The 22,730-nt window shown below is 43.9% G+C and overlaps 1 protein-coding gene across 1 annotated transcript in view; it reads left to right on the top strand.

Moving 5' to 3' along the window:
• The first annotated feature begins 725 nt into the window (after window positions 1-725).
• Window positions 726-22,730, top strand: part of RXFP2 (relaxin family peptide receptor 2) — a 211,798-nt gene continuing 189,793 nt past the window's right edge. Inside the window, exon 1 of the mRNA XM_075593187.1 lies at window positions 726-828. Within this exon, the coding sequence (XP_075449302.1) occupies window positions 726-828 (103 nt within the window). The remainder of the gene's footprint in view (window positions 829-22,730) is intronic.

Raw genomic sequence — 22,730 nt, 5'->3', positions numbered from 1 at the left:
AACTGGGGGGACAGGAAGGGAGGGGGGCCAGGGAAGGGAAAAAAAGGGGGGGGGGTGCAGTGAGGAAAAAAGCCCAAAGAGTTCGGTGAATAAGTCAATCTAAATAAAAATAAAAATAAAAAGTGTCCTTTAACTGCTACTGGGTGTCGCTGCCAGTCTCCAGGAAAAACCACCTTCCTCTTGACCTGTGTTAACGAAAAGAAGACAGCGCGGCTCCCATAGCATAATATTGTAATTTAATGGTTAAAATGAACATGCACGTGAATCAAGAACACTTACAATATGCGCTATAATATAAAGCATTGTATAAAGTCTTGTTGTTCACCCAGTCGAGCCTCCATGGATCTCTGTTGTATGGGGAGTCCAACACTCTCTCCTCGTGGATGACTGAAGGATGCGCGATAAATTTATCCCCTGAGGAAGTTACTTTATGTGACGAAACGCGTAGGGAAACAGGTGGCACTGTCTTTTGTTTATTTATCTATATTTATTTCACCGTGCAACTTTGAGGAGTCTTGTCCGCCCTGCTGCTGAGCCGTTTTTGTGTCTCTGTGTTTGGGACTGTACCAAGGGGATTTGACCGCCGTGTCCATACCCTGCTACGTTGGAGACACACTCTCGCAAGACTCCCATTCAGGGAGAGGACATTTGACTATATACTGTACTAATACTTATACTGTTTTCTCTCCTTTGTTTTAGACTCCATTACTGTTCCTGTATGCAGAATGGGTTATTTCCCATGTGGAAATCTTACAACATGCCTCCCAAGAGCTTTTCATTGTGATGGTGCAAAAGACTGCGAGAATGGGGCTGATGAAGACTCATGTGGTAAGCACTTGGTACCATATTTACAGGTTAAAACAAGTTTGTGACCACATGTTCTCATGGCTGCAATTTATAGCTTTACAAATGTGAGAAAATCTGTAATCACATAATAAAGTGATAAACATTAGAGATGTGCAAACCTTTCACATGATGTTGCAAACCATGCGAAATGTCAGCGTTTGCAGACAAACATTACTAATAATTATACTATTTATTTTTCCTATTCTGCTCACATTTTTTATGCTGTGACAACAAACCATAATGTTAAAAACTATGAGATTTATTTTCCATGGAGTGTTTTTTTGGGGTGAAAATTAAATGTGTGAATATGGTTCAATATACAAGATTCTGAGCCTATGTAATGGTCCTTATAAATACACCATTACTGATGCTTCCATGAAGTATGCTTCTGGGGAAAAAGATATACTGTAGGACATTTAATTATTGCCACAAAGAATCCTGCATATTAAACCTCAGCAATATTTGTAATAAACATATTTCAGTTTCTTACATCCCATTTTATATTCATTCTGAATTAATTGGATTTGTCAGGTACAGACTAATGCATTTCATTATTCGTCTTTTACAGAATGTATACAAATAACCTTATGCAGTTTGATCAAGTTAAAACCCTAATCAACTGCTAATGAATACATTGAAACAGTCCATTGTCATTGCAGAATAAAGACAAAATAAGTACAGTATATACTAACAAAAAATAATGTTATTTATTTTAATATCTTTAGAGTAATATCTGAAGCAACAGGTCAGTTGGTATGCACAACACATTCACTGCACTGTAATAAAACACAGGGTCAGTGGAGCTGTCAACTTTGCATTTTTCCGAGACAGTCTTTCATTTAGGGTCAATTTTTACCATTTATAAAAATTACTATTTTTACTCTTATATAAATACAGTCCAACTAATTTTCTTCTAAATACTCTTCAGCTATAAATCACCCTGACGCATTCAAACACCACATAGTTGTTTAAGAAGTAGATTGTTAATCCACTCAAAACTGCTTAGCATGTTCCCTTCTAAGTGACTAAAATCTGCATGAACAATTTAGCATGAATACTGCTTTGCAAAGTTTATCAAAATTTGACTCTGCCCTTATCACGGTGGACTGACCTGATCAACAATTTTATATTTTGGGGTACGAGATTGAACACACAAGTTGAGCAAAATAAACTGACATTTATTTCCTTACTAGACAGACACACAAAAACCTTAGACTATACTTGACAAAAACACTTACTGAGGGAGAGAACGGGATAGAATGTCCAGAAGTAAAACAAAGCCCGGAATATTGTCTTTTAAAATGCGGGTCCTTTGGCAAGGGGCGTGCAGTTCCAGCCCAATAAGTCCGTGAATATGGCAAAGTTTGTTCTGGTCCGTTGGGGTTCGTTAGATAACCCCCAGCACTAACGAAATCCTGAAGCAGTGTCCTTGGTTCCGCTGTAATTAACTCGTTGCGTTCAGGAATCGTTGCTGCTGCTCTCATCTGCTTGTAGAAGCAAAAAAATGGAAATTCGTTCACATTGTAGAACAAAGACGAAAGACAACGGGGATAGCTCGGGGGGCATGTATATAGGGTCTGAGATCATATCTCCAACATACCCACCCAATCCCTCTCGTGTGAATTTTCCCATTCACCAATCCCCAACTTGCCCACAGATTGCAGAGTGGGCACTATAGGGATTTCCGGTTAAGACAGCGCCTGTGCGACATTGCCACTTTGGCTGCTTAACATATGTGTACTCCCCTTTTTACCTGGCGTCTCCTAGGCTGGGAGGGGGACTCAGGGTGTGAACTTGCCCAGATGGCTAACAGGATCTCCTATTCAGCGGGCATCCCGGCTAATTCACACATCCTGGCTCAGGGGCTTTCATATGCAACACTTCCCTAGACTCACAGGAACTGCCTCAGCGTGGGGTCTATGAAGTCTGCATAGGAAAGTGTCCCAGCTCATGGGTGTTAAAACATTTGGTCCCTGGGTGCATTACAGTGACAGTAGAAAAAAACTCATCCTGCCTGTACATTTAAAACTGCAGCAAAAAATACACTTTATTAAAAATACATGTTTTACTTGCCCCCAAGTTATAATAATATGTGTGTGCTTGGGGTGTTACTCTGGGGCTGCACACCAAATTTCAGGGTGCTACCCCTTCCCGAGTTATGGCTTCTTCTTGAGCTGGCAATGCTGGGCTATGGGCTTCTCATGTCAATTGACTTGCGTTTAACCGAGTTCCCACGTCAATTGACCGAGTTCCCATGACAATTGCCGGCTGCCTTGTAAGTTACGCTTCTAACCGGGACGGGAATGCATTGTATCCGATAACCACTTGAGACTGAAAACCGCAACCCTTTCATTCAATTGACCATGCGGTTGTGATTTCCAGCCTCAGTAATGGATAACCATACCTCTCAATGTAACAGAGACCGCGCCACGCTTCTCCAATTAACTTGTGGTTTGGCGCCCGCAGCTGCATTTTGGGTCCAAAACCAGTAATGCCGGTATACCATGTAATACATTACCGGAGGCATATACAATCCTGCAAAAAGGGGACAATAAGGGACAGAGGGAAAAACAGTACATGTATGGTGCATATAAAATTAACCCCTTCAGCCCCTCATATGAAATAGGGGTAACCAGCCGAGCATACTGCCTTTATTAATGCGCTGATTACCCTCCATTTCGTTACAGCCCTCACTTGTACTAACTTTAATTTCTGTATACTGTATGTGTAGAGCACTAAAATATGACACACTCTGAGTTTGAGTGAATATAGTGATGAAGGGTATGTTCTTTCTTCCAACATTCGCTGACATTCATGTTTGTTTGTCTGATTGTTCTAATTCTGCAACAGACGACAGAAGCCCAATGCTACATCCAACATGACAGAAATACACAGTAAAATACTTATATATTCTCTTGAAATAGGGTCATTTAGTTTAACCCTTTGGCCAAAGCGTTGTAAGCTTGCGAGCCACGTCAAGGCAGACACCTGTTCGCAAGGCCTAACACTACCAGATAAAATACTAATATACCTCTATTAGGATTAAAATTCTCATTTACCTCTATTAGGAGGGAGAAAGACCACAGTGGGTCTATATCCAGCAGAATGAGGCACATGCAAACTAGGGAAGTGGGGAGGGGCGGGCTTAAAGCCTGGGAAGGAGGAGCCACTAACCTCCACCAGCTGGAACAGCTGAGAATGGGTTAACAAAATACAGAACCCCAGTAAGCTCTTTTTGGGAACCCCTGAGCCCCCACAAAATATATAAATATATATATATATATATATGTATATGTGTCAAAATTGAGTGCTATTGAGCGTGGCATATGTATACAACAGACGACAGAGAAGCCCAATGCTACATCCAACATGACAGAAATACACAGTAAAATACTTATATATTCTCTTGAAATAGGGTCATTTAGTTTAACCCTTTGGCCAAAGCGTTGTAAGCTTGCGAGCCACGTCAAGGCAGACACCTGTTCGCAAGCCTTGACCATTTGAAACTTCTTCTAAACTGATATCTACAAATTGCAACTTTGAAATCCATGCAGTATATCTCACTAAAGGCTAAATCCTCAGAAATCTGTTCATTTTTGCCTACAAATGTGATGTTACCTAATTAAGTAACGTCCATTAGTTTTCCTCTATTTATCGAGTATCCTCAAAGCTAATAATAAGCAAAAAAATGGGCGTTTGCAAAACCAGCATAGTTTTGTTTCCTGTATTAATGGGGATTATCATTGTGCTGAGACGTGTTAAACAATACACTCCACATGCGCATTTGGAAAGAAATATAATGTGCTTTCCAATTAAGCATATGCTTACTGAAGCGTTATGCATGTGCATTACCTAACATAACACCAATGAGCATATTGCAATTTTAAATAAATACACATTACAAACTGAATTACTCAGCAACATCAGCTAAACTGTTCAACTGTTGACATATCTGAGCAGGCATTCGTCTCTGCTGCTGGAACCAGTGCTCAAGTTTTGAATGCAAATCACATATAAAGTCTCAAGTTCACAGAGGAGGAACATGAGATTCTCATTAATGAAGTGATAGACAATACCTCCAAATTATTACGGGCCTTGTACTCACACACCAGCACTGCTGAGAAACAGAGAATTTAGGGCAAGATCCTCAACTGCATCAATGCTCTGGGGAATATAGTCTGCACCATGCATATGCTCAAGAAGCACTGGGCATAGAGCGAGCACAAGTTTAAGCGCAACCTGCCTGACCATGCAGCCCACACTAGGAAGAGAAGAAGGGGACCACCTGCTCCTCTTCATCTGACCGCTATGGAGCAGTGACTGAGCAAGGTTATTGTCACCTCCCAGGTAGTTAGACTTCCTGGCTTTGTGGCCACTGGTAATCTGGAGAGACCTGGTAAGTACAATTACAGTACATATATTATACCCTAAATTTCAATCTCATGCATACATGTCACTTTATACACAACCTTGAAGATCCGAACAAAGATTACTGTATTATTTGTAGTGCACTCACACATACAAATGTGTCCAGATTTACTGTATTCATGGCTATGAAAGTTTGTCCCAAAGGTTTGGCCCAGAAAATAGAAAGCGGCATGGGAGGATTAATTTAGCGGGTGGTCCAGCTTCTGAATAGGATCCCCACAGGATTTTACAGAGTCAGCCACAAGTCTGTAAGAGCAGTGCAGAGAAGTCCCACAGAGAAGCAGAGCAGCTCTTACAGCAATCCAACTTTCATTGTATAATTATATAATTTTTCTATACAGGGTTGAAGCAAGGGGTTTCCGAAGCTGAATCCCATTCATTTCAGCTCTCGGCCCCCTTACTTCCAGAGATATAGACATCCCAGACAGCTGGGATTTAAAGCTCCTGCACCACGTGGGTCAATAGAAAACTAGCCCAGCTTGAGCGACTACTGGCTTTTTATCCGGAAACAGGGTGTCTCCAGAGTGGAAATTAATAAATTTCAGATCCTGAGACCCCCTGCTTCAGTCCAGTATATAAAAATAAAGTAAGAAAATCACAGTAAAAATATTAAATATACATTTAAAATAAATGTTTACGATAAACCCATTGATCGGTACTGTGGATACATATGTCTTCAATGTGGGTCTAGATTGCCAATGTGGCTATCAATGGCACATTATTTAACCCCCTCATTACCTTAGTGGCTACTAACCCCATGGAAGGCCTAACCACCCTCCCCGGGGCAACTACCCTCATCACCCATCCCTCCTAATCCCAACAAAATTACCCAGTTAACACACACACACAGTAATGGGCAATAGCCCTGAGATGGAAAGGGGCCAAGGGACCTGCATAATAAAGGTTAAGCCCAGTCTCTGGCCCCTGCCCATCCTTTCCTGGGGCTTCATCTGGTTACCAGACCCTGCAGCTACTCCATGTTAATATACCTGGTTGCCCCTTCCATACCCTGTACATTTAAGCCTTTTATTCCTGTGTATTATAACTGTACCAAAACATAGAAATGTGATTGAGCATTCTGTAAAGCAGGGGTGCGCAAATTGGGGGGGGGGTGCAAGATTTTCCAGGGGGCACACAGGGGTTGCAGAGACGCCGCGCTCTTCCCCAAGACATTCTTCAACGTCCCTTACCTTGTCTTCGGCGATGCATCGCCATGGCACCGTGATGTCGTGACCCCGCTGCATCATTTGACGCCGAAGACAAGGTAAAGAGGGGGGCGCGAGCAGGGGGGAGAGAAGGTAGGGGGTGCAGCGGGGAAAGTTTGCACACCCCTGCTGTAAAGCATAGCCTAGGTCTCTGGACATGCATGGCTGAGAAACCCTTTGATATGTGAAAGTGATCTCAAAGGCTCTTTTACACAAAAAGGTGCTCAGTATTCTTAAAGTGATGAAAAAGTGAATGCAATAAAATAATGTGAAAACTAAATGTGTATATATATATAAGGAAAAAGAGAGGAGAGAGCGCACGCCCATAGCGTAGAATAGTATATTTAATGAGGGGAAGGGGAGGAGGGGGTAAAAAATGCACTTACAAAAGTACAATAAAAATAAGCATTGCGTGATTATAATCACCACCATCCGGTTAATACTGCATCATCTTGGGGCAATCCCAGTCTCAAAACATGAAGGATCGATGTCCCAGCAGGTATCCAGGGCAGGTAAATGCTGTATAAGAGTCCAAGAAAGTGGCTCTGTTTTCTCAAGCCTCTGTAGCACTCGCGCATGGATCAGTCTGCTCCAGCGCTTAGTGATGACGTAATGTCAATGCGTCCAACGTGATGACGCTCCCTGATGCGTTTCGTCACTCACGGGTAACTTTTTCAAAGGGTTTCAAAGCCCTAAGCGCTGGAGCAGACTGATCCATGCGCGAGTGCTACAGAGGCTTGAGAGAACGGAGCCACTTTCTTGGACTCTTATACAGCATTTACCTGCCCTGGATACCTGCTGGGACGTCGATCCTTCATGTTTTGAAACTGGGATTGCCCCAAGATGATGCAGTATTAACCGGATGGTGGTGATTATAATCACGCAATGCTTATTTTTATTGTACTTTTGTAAGTGCATTTTTTACCCCTCCTCCCCTTCCCCTCATTAAATATACTATTTTACGCTATGGGCGTGCGCTCTCTCCTCTCTTTTTCCTTTTAGATTCCCTGTGGACGTGGTTTGTCCATATTGAGAGCAGCCGGAGACCCTCTACACCAGCACCCACAATTTTTACTGGAACTATTTCTGAGGACTGGTTTATCACTTTTTTTGCTTTTTTTCTTTATATGTTGTTATTCAGTTAGTATGTAGATTTTCTCCATATGGTTTACAGGTTTAATACTAATTTGTGCTATAGTAATAATTAAGGGAATCACTATTATTATTAGTTAACACTGTGTAGATATAATATTATCATTTATTCTTAGCACGGATATTCACCTTATTATTGTTTTCACATTTATCCAGAGGCGCTGCTTTCTTTTTCTGTTTGTGTATATATATATATATATATATATATATATATATATATATATTGTGACAGAAACCAGGGGATGGTAATAAATTCCATATATAGGGCTCCCAGGATACTGAACAGTTTCTGTCCTGTTTAGGCAGAACAGGGCAGCCTCATAATACATGCACTCCATCCCACAGTTTGGCAAGTGCTAGAACTGAGGGATGAGGGATCCAGACCAGAGTTTGTTTGCTGCCTGATTTCTGTCACCTGTCCTGCTTATTAGAAATCAGGTACTTAAGACAGATTTCCTGTTTCCTCTCCCCTCTCCCCCAAGAGCCTGGAGACAGGAATGCTGCTGAAAGCAGAGAGGGGAAAAGCCTCTCCCAAAACAGGTTAAAACATTCTGCTCTTTTTGTCTAAAACTGCAAAGTTCCTTATTTTGTTGTTGGAAGTGGAAAAGCCACTTCCACCCTGAGTTAGGGAAAATCTAAGTTAAGTTATCGCTCAGGTGAGCAGCTTTTTGTTTTGATGTGTTTCTGTTGTATGCACTGTGGCAGTCTCAGTACCTGGGACTGAATAAACCAGGCATAGCCTGTTTAAAGGAACAGCACGTTACGCCTCGTCATTTAACCTACCCTAAAAGACCGTGCTCTAACAGTCCCGGACAGACGGCGGAGCCCCGGAGTAAGCCGTTTTGTCACAATATATATATATATATGTAACGTTATTTCTGAACCGGCCTGACCCACCCAATCTCACATTGGCCCCTGTGGTCTAACCGGTCCCCATTACAGTGTGGTAGTGTCTGGTGGTGCACCTGTTGGCAACAGGACTCCTGAGTCTCCCGCATGATGGTGTATGGGGAGGACCCGTCCAGACAGGCAGCTGAGGTAGTGTGCTGAGTCCTACCTAGTTCCAGTGCAGCGCCTCCACCTCATCAGGGTCCCTGTGTCCGCATGGGGATGGTCTTGTTGAGGAACTCCTCCGTGGTGCTCCTCTCTGTACATTCACTCCACACATGTACACGAGAGGGTGTTTGAATAAGAGCATCTTTATTGATTGATGTGGGCTAGCTGCCCCACGCAGTAGAATCTTTAGCCACTCATCTTGAGTCAATGCTTCCCTTTGAAAGGTGAGCTCTCCTTTAATAGGGATTCCCTATCCCAGCCGGGATATCTTTACCCTGTGCCAGGTCCCTGGACACAGTCTCTTGCAGTTACTATAACATAACCAGTAACTTAGGCTAGGACTAGAACTTGAACTCCTCCTCCTCTTAGCTGAACTTGTACTAGAACTACTTTTTGACACAGTGCTGTGCCTTATGTACACTCTGGAAGCTGACACACCTCTGACATCACTAACCATGGAGTCAGAGCATGTGACCACTCCCATCCATACACAGGGCACCCCACCAGGGTGTGAGGGCAAACCTCCATAATTACTGCTGGCATGCCCACAACTTACCAGGCCTTACTGTCAGCAGGAGAGATGACTGTAGCCATTTTACATGACCGCTATATATATATATATATATATATATATATATATATTGTGACAAACGCCCCTCTTTTGTAGTGCTGACGTCTGTCTGGGTTCTTCCCGACACAGTCTTCTAGGGTTATTTAATACAAAAACAGGATCATGCAAAGTATTAAGCTGCTTAACTCAGGCTTCTGCCTGCTTTATTTTCATCCAAGTAAGGTACTGCAGCTTTAACATGTGTAGGTTAGAGGTACTCAGATACTTTCATTCAGCAGTTCACTCATTTCATTGTTACAGTATTTCCCACACTGTTATTTCAAGTAAAAAGAAACCAAACTATATAAACAAAATCCTATCCCTTTCAGGGATCTAACTACACATCAAAATCAGTCTCTCTAACAGCTGCTGGCCAACTAAACTGGTTCCCCAGCTTAAAACAATGCTCTCTCATTTAGGGTCACAAGATACAGCACAGTCTTTTAGCAACAGCAGTAACCATTTGTTTGTCTTATCTGTTTGGGGTGTCCAGGCAAATCCTCTGGTACTGTGATACGTGGAGAGGCCGTCAACCTCGATACTGGATGCAGGAGAGTAGCGACACCCCCAGAACCCAGGCTCCAAGGAGAGAGAGTGAAATGCAAAACCTCTCTGCTCTAAATACCTGTGCATGTGATTAGAAGAGCAGGTGAGGGAGAACTAGAGCCATTGTAATCTGTGCTCTGGATTTTCCATCCAGCTGCCTGAGTTAATGGGAAGCTGTGGAACGGATCATTTTTAGCTATTCCTGCACTTTCTGCTCTAAAATGGGGCAGAAAGCTGCCTAACATCTTTGGACTATGTCACAATATATATATATATATATATATATATATAATGTTGTCACTCCCTGCTCAGAAACCCTCTGGTATGGCCTGTCTTCACCGGTCCCAAAAGTAGCGTTGTGTTTGCACAATACATGGTGTAACACTTCAAATCTTGGCTCCTATGAGCAGCCTACTCACAAGAAGTCAATAGTTTTAAAGCGACTTCAAAACTGTGGCAATACTGTGTCTTTAAACCAGGTCAGGATGAACATCAAATGGAACTGTCCTCAGACCGGAAGGAGAGATGAACCTCAGTAGTGTAAAAGAAAAATATCCATAGCACAGATCAACAGGATAAAAATGTTTTATATTAAGAAAATAGAAATTTGCACTTACAATAATGCAAAATTAAAAAGGCATATTTGGTGTACACCCTGACCTGGTTTAAAGACACAGTATTGCCACAGTTTGGAGTTGCCCTTTGGCAGCCTGCCTGTCCGGAGAACTGGCTAATGCTGAGACAAGAGAGGGACGAGAGGTGCAGTGAAAGAGAGAATGGCGGGGGACAGAGATTGGGCTAGGGGTCCATCCACCCGCAAAGTGGAGCATTTGGCCATAACGCCATTCCCCCAGACATCCCAGCTCTGAGCCCAGCTGGAGATATACTGTTGACCATTGAAGCCATTGCTGAGCTCCTGCTGGCAGATACTGCTCCCATTATTCTGTTAATATTTCCCTCCCTGCCCTTAAACTTGCCTCCACCCCACCTCAGCCATGATTGGCTAACGTAGGCAAACCCTGGATTCTGATGGTTCCCATGCAGCGTCTGTGCTGTGATTAGTGGCGGTCATGTCTACCATGATTTCTTATGGCAGCAGGGACTCTGTAAGAGAAACCTGACCACAGTTCCAGGTCTCATTCTTATCCTATCATGGAGGTGGACTAAGTGGTCTGTTCCATGGCTGTGCCAGAGACACTTGAAAACAAGACTGGGAGCCTATCTGAGTGGGAGATTTAAAAGTGCATGTGTGCTGTGGAACTGTGAGCTGCCAGAGAAACAGAAAGCAAAATTTGTGAGCATGGAATTTGAGAATGCTCAGCTGCAAATTGCACCCGAGAAGTCTAGATGGTCCCTACACCCACGGGAGTGGCCGAAACCACAGGGTATGCCTTTTAAGTGGTGCCTGGCATCTTTTGTAGGCACCTAGGAAGCCCCCTGTATTCCATGTTTTGGTGAGTGTAAGTTCTGATGGTGATTTTGAGCTGTGTCAACTGGCTCAGTTCAGAATAAAAACTGTTTTATTGAACTTCTTTGTCCTGTCAGATGCCTTGATCCCATGAAAGAATTCTGGACTCCCATAAAAATCCCTATTAGCCAAATCTGGCTAATACCGCTTATGTCCATTGAGAAGAATAACAAACACACAATAAAATAACATACACATAACAGTAAAATAAAATAAAAACACAAACACCATCCATTTAGTCTATTCATTGTCACTGTGGATACATAGGCCCTCAACAGAGGCATAGATAGCCACAGTGGCAATCAATGGACACTCTATAGTAAATAAAAGTAATACTTACTGCTGCCAGGGTGAAGGAGGTCCTTCTCCTCTTCAGTGGCACCAACATTCAATAAATGGCCGATGCCCAACCATTAAAATACCACCTACATAGCTGTACTCTCTTAATTACCTAATTGGGTAGTAGCTACTAAGATAATGAAGGGGTTAACCCCTTCCACTACCCACCCCAGAGAATGTACCCCCTTCACCCACCCCCTCTACCCCCAACAACACCTCACCCCCCTCCCCTGCCACATACAAACACACATAGTATTTGGCAATAACCCTATTAGTCATATCTGGCTAAAATAACTTTTTCCCATTGAGAGGCATAAAAAATATATATTAAATAAAATACACATTACTGTACAATAAAATAACAACTCAAACACTAGCCATAAATCCATTGATTGTCACTGTAGCTACCTATGTCTTCAACGGGGGCATAGATAGCCACATTGGCAATTAATGGACACCCTAACTAAATAAATCTATTACTTAACAATCCAAGGACCCTTCTCCTCATCCTCTGTGGCACCAAACAATCCTTGCCTGTGTCAATAAAAAGCATGAATCATAAAAAATAATTCAAGCCTAATGGTCAATAAAAATAAGAAATCATAAAAAAAATAATACGCGCCCGATAGCAGAAAAATAAGCAACAAAAAAAAAGTCAATCAGGAATTCCCCCCCCCCCCCAAATCCATAAACATAATCCTTGCCCGACAATCAGGTCAAATAAATCAATGTTGTTGAAGAGAAGTCCGAGGAAGAGTGCACTGCTCTCTGGTGAACAGACCTCTACTCATCCCCGTTCTGCCACTCTGTCTCCTGAATCCTGTCTCTCTTTCCTCAGACTCCCCTGTTCTTCTCCTTGGGGACTTCAACTGCCAAATTGATGACCCCTCTCTTCCTTGGGCCTCCTGCTTTCTCTCTCTAACCTCTTCTTTTGGCCTTCAACAGTGGACTGCAGCCAGCACCCACAAGGATGGCCACTACCTAGACCTGGTTTTCACTAAAAACTTCTCTCACTGATTTCTCCATTTCTCCTTTTCCTCTCTCTGACCATCACCTCATCTCATTTTCTCTCTCTCGCTTCTCCACCTCTCCATCTCCATCTAGCCCTCGTTTTTGCAGAAACCTGCGCTCTATTAACCTACCAGCTTTTGATTCCACTTTACGCTCCTCCCTCTCCTCTCAGTTCTGCTTCAGACCATGACAACCTGGTCAGGAACTACAATTCTGCCTTATCCTCCTCTCTTGATCTACATGCCCTGCTTTCTCTCTGCCATCCTCACCCTTCTAACCCCAGACCCTGGCTAAATTCACACATGTGCATGCTGCATTCCTCCACTCGTTCCTCTGAATGCCTCTGGAGGAAATCTATACTCTCACAGACTTCCTTCACAACAAATTTATGCTGTCCTGTTTCAACTCTGCCCTCTCTTAGGCTAAACAAACCTATTTTTCATCACTAATCAACACGCCCAAGTCTAACCCACGCCAACTCTTCTCTGTCTTTGACTCTCTACTCAGACCACCCTCGGCTGCCTCCTCTTCTTCCTCCATCTCACCTAAGGACCTTGCTGACTTTTTTAAGGAAAAGGTGGAATCCATACATCAGAACATCCCATCTGTTGCCTCCTCCCATCCCACACCGCTTTCTAACTCTCCTCCTGCCTTCCTTGACTTTTTTTCTTCTGTCTCTGAGGAGGATGTGTCACTGCTTATCCCTCCTCTCCCTCTACCACCTGCCCTCTTGACCCCATTCCCTGTCATCTCCTAAAACCTCTTGCTCCTTCTATAATCCCTACACTCACAAAGATTTTTAACTCTTCCCTCTACTCTGGTACCTTTCCATCCTCCTTCAATCATGCAACCGTTATACCATGTAACGAACGTGCTCGCCAGAAACCGGGACCGGACCACGGGGCTGAGGTGGGGATGCATATACACCGAAAAGGGGGGGGCAGGAGAACACAAAATGGATGTGTCTCCCAAAAGAATCCACTATAATGCACTCCTACTTAATTTAAAATTTAACTTTTAATATATTAACATAAAACATATATTACCTAAAGCGTTGTGTATTGTGCATTAAAAATAAATTAAATTGACAATAACTAGCGTCTGTGTCAGTGAATGTGTGTTGGAGTGATCTCAACCGACAATTGGTAGTAGAAGCTACAGGACACAGAACGCTGCTTAGTCAGGGTATGAACCCCTCTGGGGCACCTATGAGATCAGGTACACAAGTAATGATAAATAAATAAATAGACATGCACACTCAGTGACTGATATGTATCGTAAGGCTACCGCAGTCCTGCTTAGACTTGTAAACCACAGAGCACTTGAAGATGTTAATTATACATGTGTTGCCATCCAATATATATAAAAGTGCTACTGATAGTATAGTGATGGAGGGTGAATGATTCACAGCATAGTGAAGCAAATGTTCACAGCATATTGATCATTGAATCATTCTACAACACACTCCAAATGGTTAAATCATATAAGAGCAGGCGTGCTTGCACACTGAGTGTAGGTGAAGTACCCAATTCAGATCTACATAGATAAATCCAGGAGACTACAAAACACTACATAAAAGCAGCTCCAAGTAGGAGACTGACAACATGGCGCGTCCAACGCGCGTTATCCTCCAGCAAAGGAGCTTCCTCAGGGACAAATTTGTATAATTAACATCTTCAAGTGCTCTGTGGTTTACAAGTCTAAGCAGGACTGCGGTAGCCTTACGATACATATCAGTCACTGAGTGTGCATGTCTATTTATTTATTTATCATTACTTGTGTACCTGATCTCATAGGTGCCCCAGAGGGGTTCATACCCTGACTAAGCAGCGTTCTGTGTCCTGTAGCTTCTACTACCAATTGTCGGTTGAGATCACTCCAACACACATTCACTGACACAGACGCTAGTTATTGTCAATTTAATTTATTTTTAATGCACAATACACAACGCTTTAGGTAATATATGTTTTATGTTAATATATTAAAAGTTAAATTTTAAATTAAGTAGGAGTGCATTATAGTGGATTCTTTTGGGAGACACATCCATTTTGTGTTCTCCTGCCCCCCCCCTTTTCTGATTCACTTTTCAGTTCACAGTTTGCACCCACTTTTTTGGATTACCATTTATTTACTCATTATTTGCCTCAATTAGTGTGGTTTTGTGATCACTCCCTAACCCTAATGTTTTTCTGCATATACACCGACCTTAAACCACGGAGTCAGGTCCGGAGTGCAGAGTCTGTGGTCAGATGTAGCCGGGTAAGGGTTGGAGAACGCAGGGTAATCCGTAGACAAGCTGGAGTTCGGCAACAGGAAGACAGGTGCGTAGCACTTCAGCGTAGAAGCTGCCGCGTAGAACGTGCGACGGATGAGATCCAAGGTCTTCTTGAATCCTGGATGTCCTGCTGAGGGGGCAGCATGTCCCCAGTCGAGTATCTCAGGAACGAACTTGGGCTCTACGTACAAGGTGTCTTTCGGAACCTCAAGACCAGTCGGAAGATGTTTTTGTGATTTGATGATCTTCTCAAGATTCTTGAAGGCCGCAACTACTAGGATCCTTTGTTTAGGAAGGATGGACTCGTGGTCATTTCCGGTCTCTCTTCAGAAGAGTATTGTCTAGAGAGAGCACCAGCCTTGACGTTTTTGTGCCGGGAATATATGACAATAAAATTAAACCTGGAGAAAAATAACGACCAGCGGGCTTGGTGAGGACCTAAGCGGCGGGCATTCTCGATGTACAACAGGTTTTTATGGTCCGTGAGAATCGTGGATGGCTCTTTTTGACCTCTACAGAAGGTGCCTCCATTCTTGAAGAGCCAGCTTGACAGCCAGAAGCTCCCTATTGCCCACGTCATAATTTCTCTCCGCTGGAGAAAACTTTTTAGAGAAAAACCCGCAAAGGGTGAAGTTTGTCCTCGAGGAGAAAATTTCAGAGACAGAACCGCACCAGCCCCACAGTCAGAAGCATCAACCTCTAGGGTCAATGGAAAATTAGTGTTCAGATGTCGAAGGATGGGAGCAGAGACAAAGGCTTGTTTCAACGCTTTGAAAGCCGTGGCAGCCTCGGGTGACCAAGATGCAGGATCTGCACCTTTTTGGGTCAGTGCCGTGATAGGAGCGATGATGGTGGAAAAGTTGCGAATGAATTTTCGGTAGTAGTTGGAAAATCCTAAAAATCGCTGAATAGATTTGATGGAATTGGGTTGTGGCCAATCCATTACGGCTTTCAGTTTCTCTGGGTCCATGGCCAAGCCTCTGTTGGAGATAATGTACCCAAGAAAGGAAGTGGTAGACTGGTGAAAAAGGCATTTCTCCATCTTGGCAAACAACCGGTTCTCTCGGAGACGTGAAAGCACAAACTTCGTGTGGATGATATGGTCCTGTACGTTTTGGGAAAAAATAAGGATGTCATCCAGGTAGACAATTACAAAGCGATTAAGGACATCCCGAAAGATGTCATTAATAAAGTCCTGAAAAATTGCAGGTGCGTTGCACAAACCGAAGGGCATCACTAGGTATTCGTAGTGCCCGCTACGGGTGTTGAAGGCAGTTTTCCATTCATTGCCCTCTCGGATACGGATGAGATTGTATGCCCCACGGAGGTCAAGTTTGGTAAAGAGATTGGCCCCCATAAGTCTGTCGAAGAGTTCGGAGATGAGTGGGAGTGGATAACGATTTTTCACCGTAATATGGTTCAGGCCCCGGTAATCAATACACGGTCTGAGAGTACCATCTTTCTTCTTGACGAAGAAGAATCCAGCCCCCGCGGGGGAGTTGGAATGACGTATGAAGCCCCGCTTTAAGTTCTCACGAATATATTCATCCATGGCTTCTGTCTCAGGCAACGAGAGGGGATAAGATTTGGACTTTGGCAAGGTGTATTCAGGTACCAGGTCAATCGGACAATCGTAGGAACGATGAGGGGGTAAGAGCTCAGATTGTGTCTTGCTAAAAACGTCCAAAAATTCTGCGTATGGGGAAGGTCACTCCCTCTTAGGATTGGATGTATTAGCTAGTAGGTGGAACGGATGTTCCGTAGATGAAGAAGATTCCTCTGACCTTGACCTCCAGACAATGGGATTAGGGGATTGTGCTTCTGCAACCAGGGCAGGCCAAGCGTGACCGGTGTACCCGGGGCATGAATCACGTCAAAGCCCAGGGTCTCTTTGTGGGAGTGAGAAGAAAGGGTGATAGGTCCGGTCTCCAAGGAGATATACTGCTGCGGCAGCTTTTATTCTAACTTTTGCTGGCGGCAGGCCGGGATCTACTCCGGCTGGCGCCGGGTCTAGACCGCGCACCGCCGCATATTCCCCGTGCACCCCCTCCACTCCGCGCGCATTTTTGTCCCCCTTCCCGACCCCGAACCCGGCGCCTGCTGTGCCCCTCTGCTTCCCTGTACCCCCGCTTACCTCACTTCAAACTTCAGGGGTGTCGGGGAAGCCGGGGAAGCCGGGCACGCATGTGACAGTGACGTCACAGTGACGCGCTGACAGCCGCATCACCACGCTGCCCGCACGCATCCTGCCGTGCGGGAAATGTAAGGATAAGATGTGCCGCCACTGTATGCCAGAGTGAGTGGCCGTTTATCAATCCCGACCAAGGCAACGGGGGACTTCTTAGAGAGTGGCATCTGATTTTGTTCAGAGAAGGTCTGATCCATGAAGTTCCTCCTGCGCCGGAATCGATATGTACTGCTGTGGAGGTGCGGAAGGTTGGGCCAGAAAGGGAGACGGTAATGGTCAATTTTTTAGGGAGTTCCCTTCTGGATAGGGGACAATGAAATTTAGCACCCAGCGAGTGCCCCTTCATCTTCACTGGGTTTGGTCGTTTCCCGGAGATGGTGGACAGTCATGGGTACGCTTCTCAGAAGATCCGCAATGATGGCACGACTCTCCGGTTGAGCGAAATTGTCGTAAAGGTGCCCGAGGGTGCTGGACGTCGAGTTGCATCGGCTCTGGGGCTTCCAGCGCAGGCAGCGGGGAGAAGATGGGTCTCGAGGTAGTAGAGAACCTGGAGAAAGGAGCACGGAAAGATGTAGACCGGGGTTGCTGACGCTGAGCGTGGAGACGCTGGTCCATACGAATGGCCAGGCTGATGAGGTCCTCCAGAAGTCCTGGCCTGGGTTGAGAAGCAAGTTCATCCTTCAGGGAGTCCGATAGGCCTTTCCAGAAGACAGAGACTAAGGCCTCCTGGCCCCAACGAGTCTCAGCTGCTATGGTCCTGAATTCCAAGGCGTATTGAGCCACAGGCCGACGTCCCTGTGTAAGCTGCAGCAGGGAATCAGAAGCAGTCTCTTGTCATGCGGGGGTATTGAAGACCTGTTGAAAGTCTCGTCTGAAGGCTGCGTAATCTCGAGTAATATCGGGGCGCTGTTCCCAGATCGGGGAGGCCCATGCCAGGGCATTACCTGTGAGCAGACTGTACACATAAGCTACCTTTTTCCGACCAGTAGAATACAGCTGCGGAGCCAACTCGAACTGGATCTCACATTGGTTGAGAAAGCCACGACAAGCGTGGGGATCCCCTGCGTAGGGTTTTGGAGCCGGAATCTTCAGACCTGAGGATGAAGTGGATGTAGAATCTGACTGCGCCTGCGGTGCAGCCGCAGGTGGTGCCTGTAGAGAAAGGTCCTGTACCTGTTGGGAGAGGAGAGCCACTTGATCCGTTAAGGCCTGGATTTGTTGGTACATGGCCATCATCATAGAGTCCACATCTGTCTGGTCTGCGTCTTGTGGGCTCGACATAATGTTACGCCGCTGCTGCCCGCAGACCAGACCCGTCCCTTCTACTGAGGTGAGGAACATATATGGGCACGCACCCGCAGCAAAAGGAGCGTGTCCGGAGTGTGGTGTTTTAGGCGTTGCCAGGCCAGGTGGTGTTAGCTAGCAATACTTGCCGGTACCGGTAAAGAAGTGCCGTCGTCTTTGCCGTTTTAGCCAAGGTCAGGGTTTGGAGAATTCCAGAAGGTCGTTGTCCAAGCAGGGGTCGAGAGCCAGAGATAGACGTCTGCCAAGCCAAGTCGTAACTTGAGAGAAATAAGAGAGAGAATGCCAGAGTAGTAATCGTAGTGGAAACTATGTCGAGCAATGAGTGAGTGAAAGGACAGGCAATATAAAGTGCGGCTGACCAATCGGAAGTGGAGGGAGGCCTGGAGGAGTGCGTGGAGCTATCTTGGATAGGTCCACTTGATTGGCAGGCAGGTGAGAACTCTTATTTTGGCAGGGGGTCCTGTTCGTCTGCTGGGGGCGTGGTTTCACTGCTAGAGCAGTGAATAAATTATCTTCACCCGGCGCGCGCTGTTTGCGCGCGCGGCCGGGACACATGGCAGCCGCATGGTAGAGGGAAGATCTAGCAGGAGCGAGAGACCGCCGGGGACGGCGGGGAACCCCCAGAGCAGCAGGAGGTAAGTGGTGCCAGTGAGGGGCACGGACCTCAGCAGCGGGATCCCTGATTCCTCACAGTAAGGAATAGATTTCAGCCAAACCCAGGAGCGGATTCCATACATACCATTACTCAAAAACAGCAAGCTTGACCCTATCTGTCCTTCTAACTATCAACCTGTCTACCTCCTGCCTTTTGCCTCCAAACTCCTTGAACGTCTTGTATTCTCGCGATTGCTACACTTTCTCAACACCTATTCTCTCCTAGACCCTCTTGAATCTGGCTTCCGCAATGCTCACCCGACTGAAACAGCCCTCACTAAAATAACTGATGACCTCCATGCTGCCAAAGACAGAGGTCATTACACTTTGCTCATATTACTCGACCTCTCTGCAGTATTTGACACCGTGGACCATCCTCTTCTCCTTCAAATTCTCCATATTCTTGGTATTTGGAACAAAGCTCTATCCTGGTTCTCCTCTTACCTCTCCCATCATACTTTCAGTGTCTCTTTTGCTAACACCTCCTCCTTTATCGATATCTTTGTGGGGGTACCCCAGGGCTCTGTCCTGGGACCCCTTCTCTTTTCTCATTACAGACTCTCTCTAGGTGACCTAATTACATCATTTGTTTTAGATATCACGTCTATGCTGACAACACACACATTTACCTTTCAACCCCTGATCTTACACCTGCTATATAGACCAAAGTTTCTGAATGTCTCTCTGGCATATTATCCTGGATGGCCATCCGCCGACTGAAACTTAACATGGCAAAAACAGAGCTCCTTATACTTCCTCCCAAACCTGGCCTTACTACCTCCTTCCACATTGCTATTGGAAATACGATCATTCACCCAGTAGCCCACGCACGCTGCCTAGGTGTTATTTTTGATTCCTCTCTCTCATTCTCCTCTCATATTCAAAACGTTTCTAAAACTTGTCGCTTTTTCCTCCGCAATATCAATACGCCCTTTCCTCTATTACTCGACTGCTAAAACTCTGACTCAGGCCCTCATTCTCTCACGTCTCGATTACTGCAACCTCCTGCTGTCCGGCCTTCCTACCTCTCACCTGTCTCCCCTACAATCTATCCTAAATGCTGCTGCCAGAATCACTCTACTCTTTCCTAAATCTGTCTCCGCATCTCCCCTCCTGAAATCCCTCTCCTGGCTTCCGATTAAATCACGTATCTCACACTCAATTCTCCTGCTCACTTTTAAAGCTTTGCATTCTTCTGCCCCTCCTTACATCTCAGCCTTAATTTCTCGTTATGCACCATCCCGACTCTTGCGTTCTTCTCAAGGATGTCTTCTTTCTACCCCCTTTGTATCTAAAGCCCTCTCCCGCCTTAAACCTTTCTCACTTTCTGCCCCACACCTCTGGAATGCCCTTCCCCTCAATACCCGACTAGCCCCCTCGCTATCCACCTTTAAGACCCACCTAAAGACACATCTGCTTAAAGAAACATTTGAGTACGTAGCACTGTATAATCATGGACACATGACACATAAAGCTTGGCCCCCTGCAGACGCACTTACTAGTATTCCCTCCTACTGTCTCTGTACGTTCTCCGTACCTACCAATTAGATTGTAAGCTCCTCGGAGCAGGGACTCCTTCCTTAATGTTACTTTTACAGTATGTCTGAAGCACTTATTCCCGTGATCTGTTATTTATATTATTTGTTATTTATATGATATGTATTACTACTGTGAAGCGCTATGTACATTTATGGCGCTATATAAATATAGACATACAATACAATACAATTCATTCATTTTATTGCACACGAAGAAACAATCCATGAAATTCAAACAAAGCAACCACGATAAACACGTGTGCCTGGGGCGATTGGCCGCGTTAATGCTGCGTGGAATACAGCAGCGCACACAAAAACGCCTTCGTGATTTGTTCGAATAATGGCCGCTGCATCTGTATCATTAGTATAAGAGAAAGTTTTAGATATATGTTGTGGATTTTTACATAATGAAGGTGTACATTACTCCTTATGGCAATTGCAAGTGGCTCTAAGGCTTTTACAAAAAGAGTGAGAGAAAGGGACCATCCTCTGGATAAAGAAAAAGAGGAGGAAATAATATTATTAGTCCTTAGTCTAGATGTGGGGTTAGTATATAGGATGTATATATATTTAAATAGGGTATCAGAAAAAAACAAACCACTGTTACACCTGAAACACAAATGACCATTTTATCTGATCAAATACATTTTCTACATCCAAAGAAAGCGATAAAACTGAACTTTTTAAAGTGCTCGCATACTGAATAATGTTAAAAAAAAACCCATTCTTGTACTGTCTGACCCTAATCTATTCTTTTTAAATCCAACCTAATCCTTATGTATCAACAAATACTAATCTTAGAAGGATGACTTAGCAAAGAGTTACCGGCTATAATTTATGAGAAATATGGGTCTATAACTACTGTATAAAGACACATCTTTGCCCATTTTTCCAAAATCATGATTAAGGATTCAGAAAAACAGTTCGATCTTCCCAACAATAAACCTTCATATAAATATTTAAATTTTGGCCAGATGAACTTACTAATACTTTTGTAGAAATTGGCAGAAAACTGGCAAAAAAAAATTGAAGATTTCTTCTACAGAATTCGGTCATTCTAATTTAAAATTGTCAGGTGATAATATGTTATTACCAGTGAGATTCCCAAGACAGTTACTTATTTCTCTAGAACTTTATTTTTTGCTCGTAAGAGTTAAAGTTTGGATCAAAAATAGCAAAGACCTCATTCATTTCTTTATCGCAAAGGACACATTTTCCTGGCATAGCCTTGATAACATTAATTTTATTTCTATTTCTATTCTCTTTTAAATAATTTGCAAGCATTTTTGTAGATGTATGTGTATCCAAATACATTTTTTCCTTCAGAGCATTTATACAGATACCTACTTTTTCATTATACATTTTATTCAAATTGTATTTGAAAAATAATAGTGTTCAGTAATTTACTTCTTAACAATTTAATCTTCACTTCTAAAGAAATCAGTTCTTTATCCTGAACTTTTTCTTATCCAAATAATATCCAATAATAAATCCATGAATAGTGACTTTATGTTTCCCAAATTAAATTAAAAGGCACATCATTAGACTCATTCATTTAAATAAAATGTGTTTGACTTCTGTAGTAGTTTCTCTAAAAAGATGATGTCATTAGTTAGAGTATTTCTACATTTCCACAAACTGGTATGGTGAAGAGTTCGGATACTAATCTTACTGGTCTTACTAATAGCTTTATACAGTTGCATAATTATGTTTACTTCCCTTCCATCCATTCCCCGTTTAAGGCCTTATTTGTCTTTAAAGGTCTTTAAGGTCTTATTTGTCTTTGCAGCTACTGCATGATATATGGCATTATTGCTATATAGTATATACAAACGTAGCCGTTGTACCCACTAGTACCAAACTACACGTGCTGCTTTCACCTGTGTGGATACCAGGAGGCCTGAGCCTCTGCCACTGGGAGCCTGGGATACACTCATTACACTTATTTCACGGTGCAGCGCCTCCACCGATAAGGGTCCCAGCGTAGTGGGAGGAGTCCCTCACCGGAACCAACATACACAAAAATTACACACGATTGTATATGAACAGTATTTACTAAAGACATGTATTGCATGTACCATATCATAACACAGCCACAGAATATGACCC

Source organism: Ascaphus truei, chromosome 3 (assembly GCF_040206685.1).
Source record: "Ascaphus truei isolate aAscTru1 chromosome 3, aAscTru1.hap1, whole genome shotgun sequence".
Taxonomy (NCBI): domain Eukaryota; kingdom Metazoa; phylum Chordata; class Amphibia; order Anura; family Ascaphidae; genus Ascaphus; species Ascaphus truei.
Note: the sequence above shows the minus strand (reverse complement) of the source record. Positions and strands in the feature narration are given on the sequence as shown.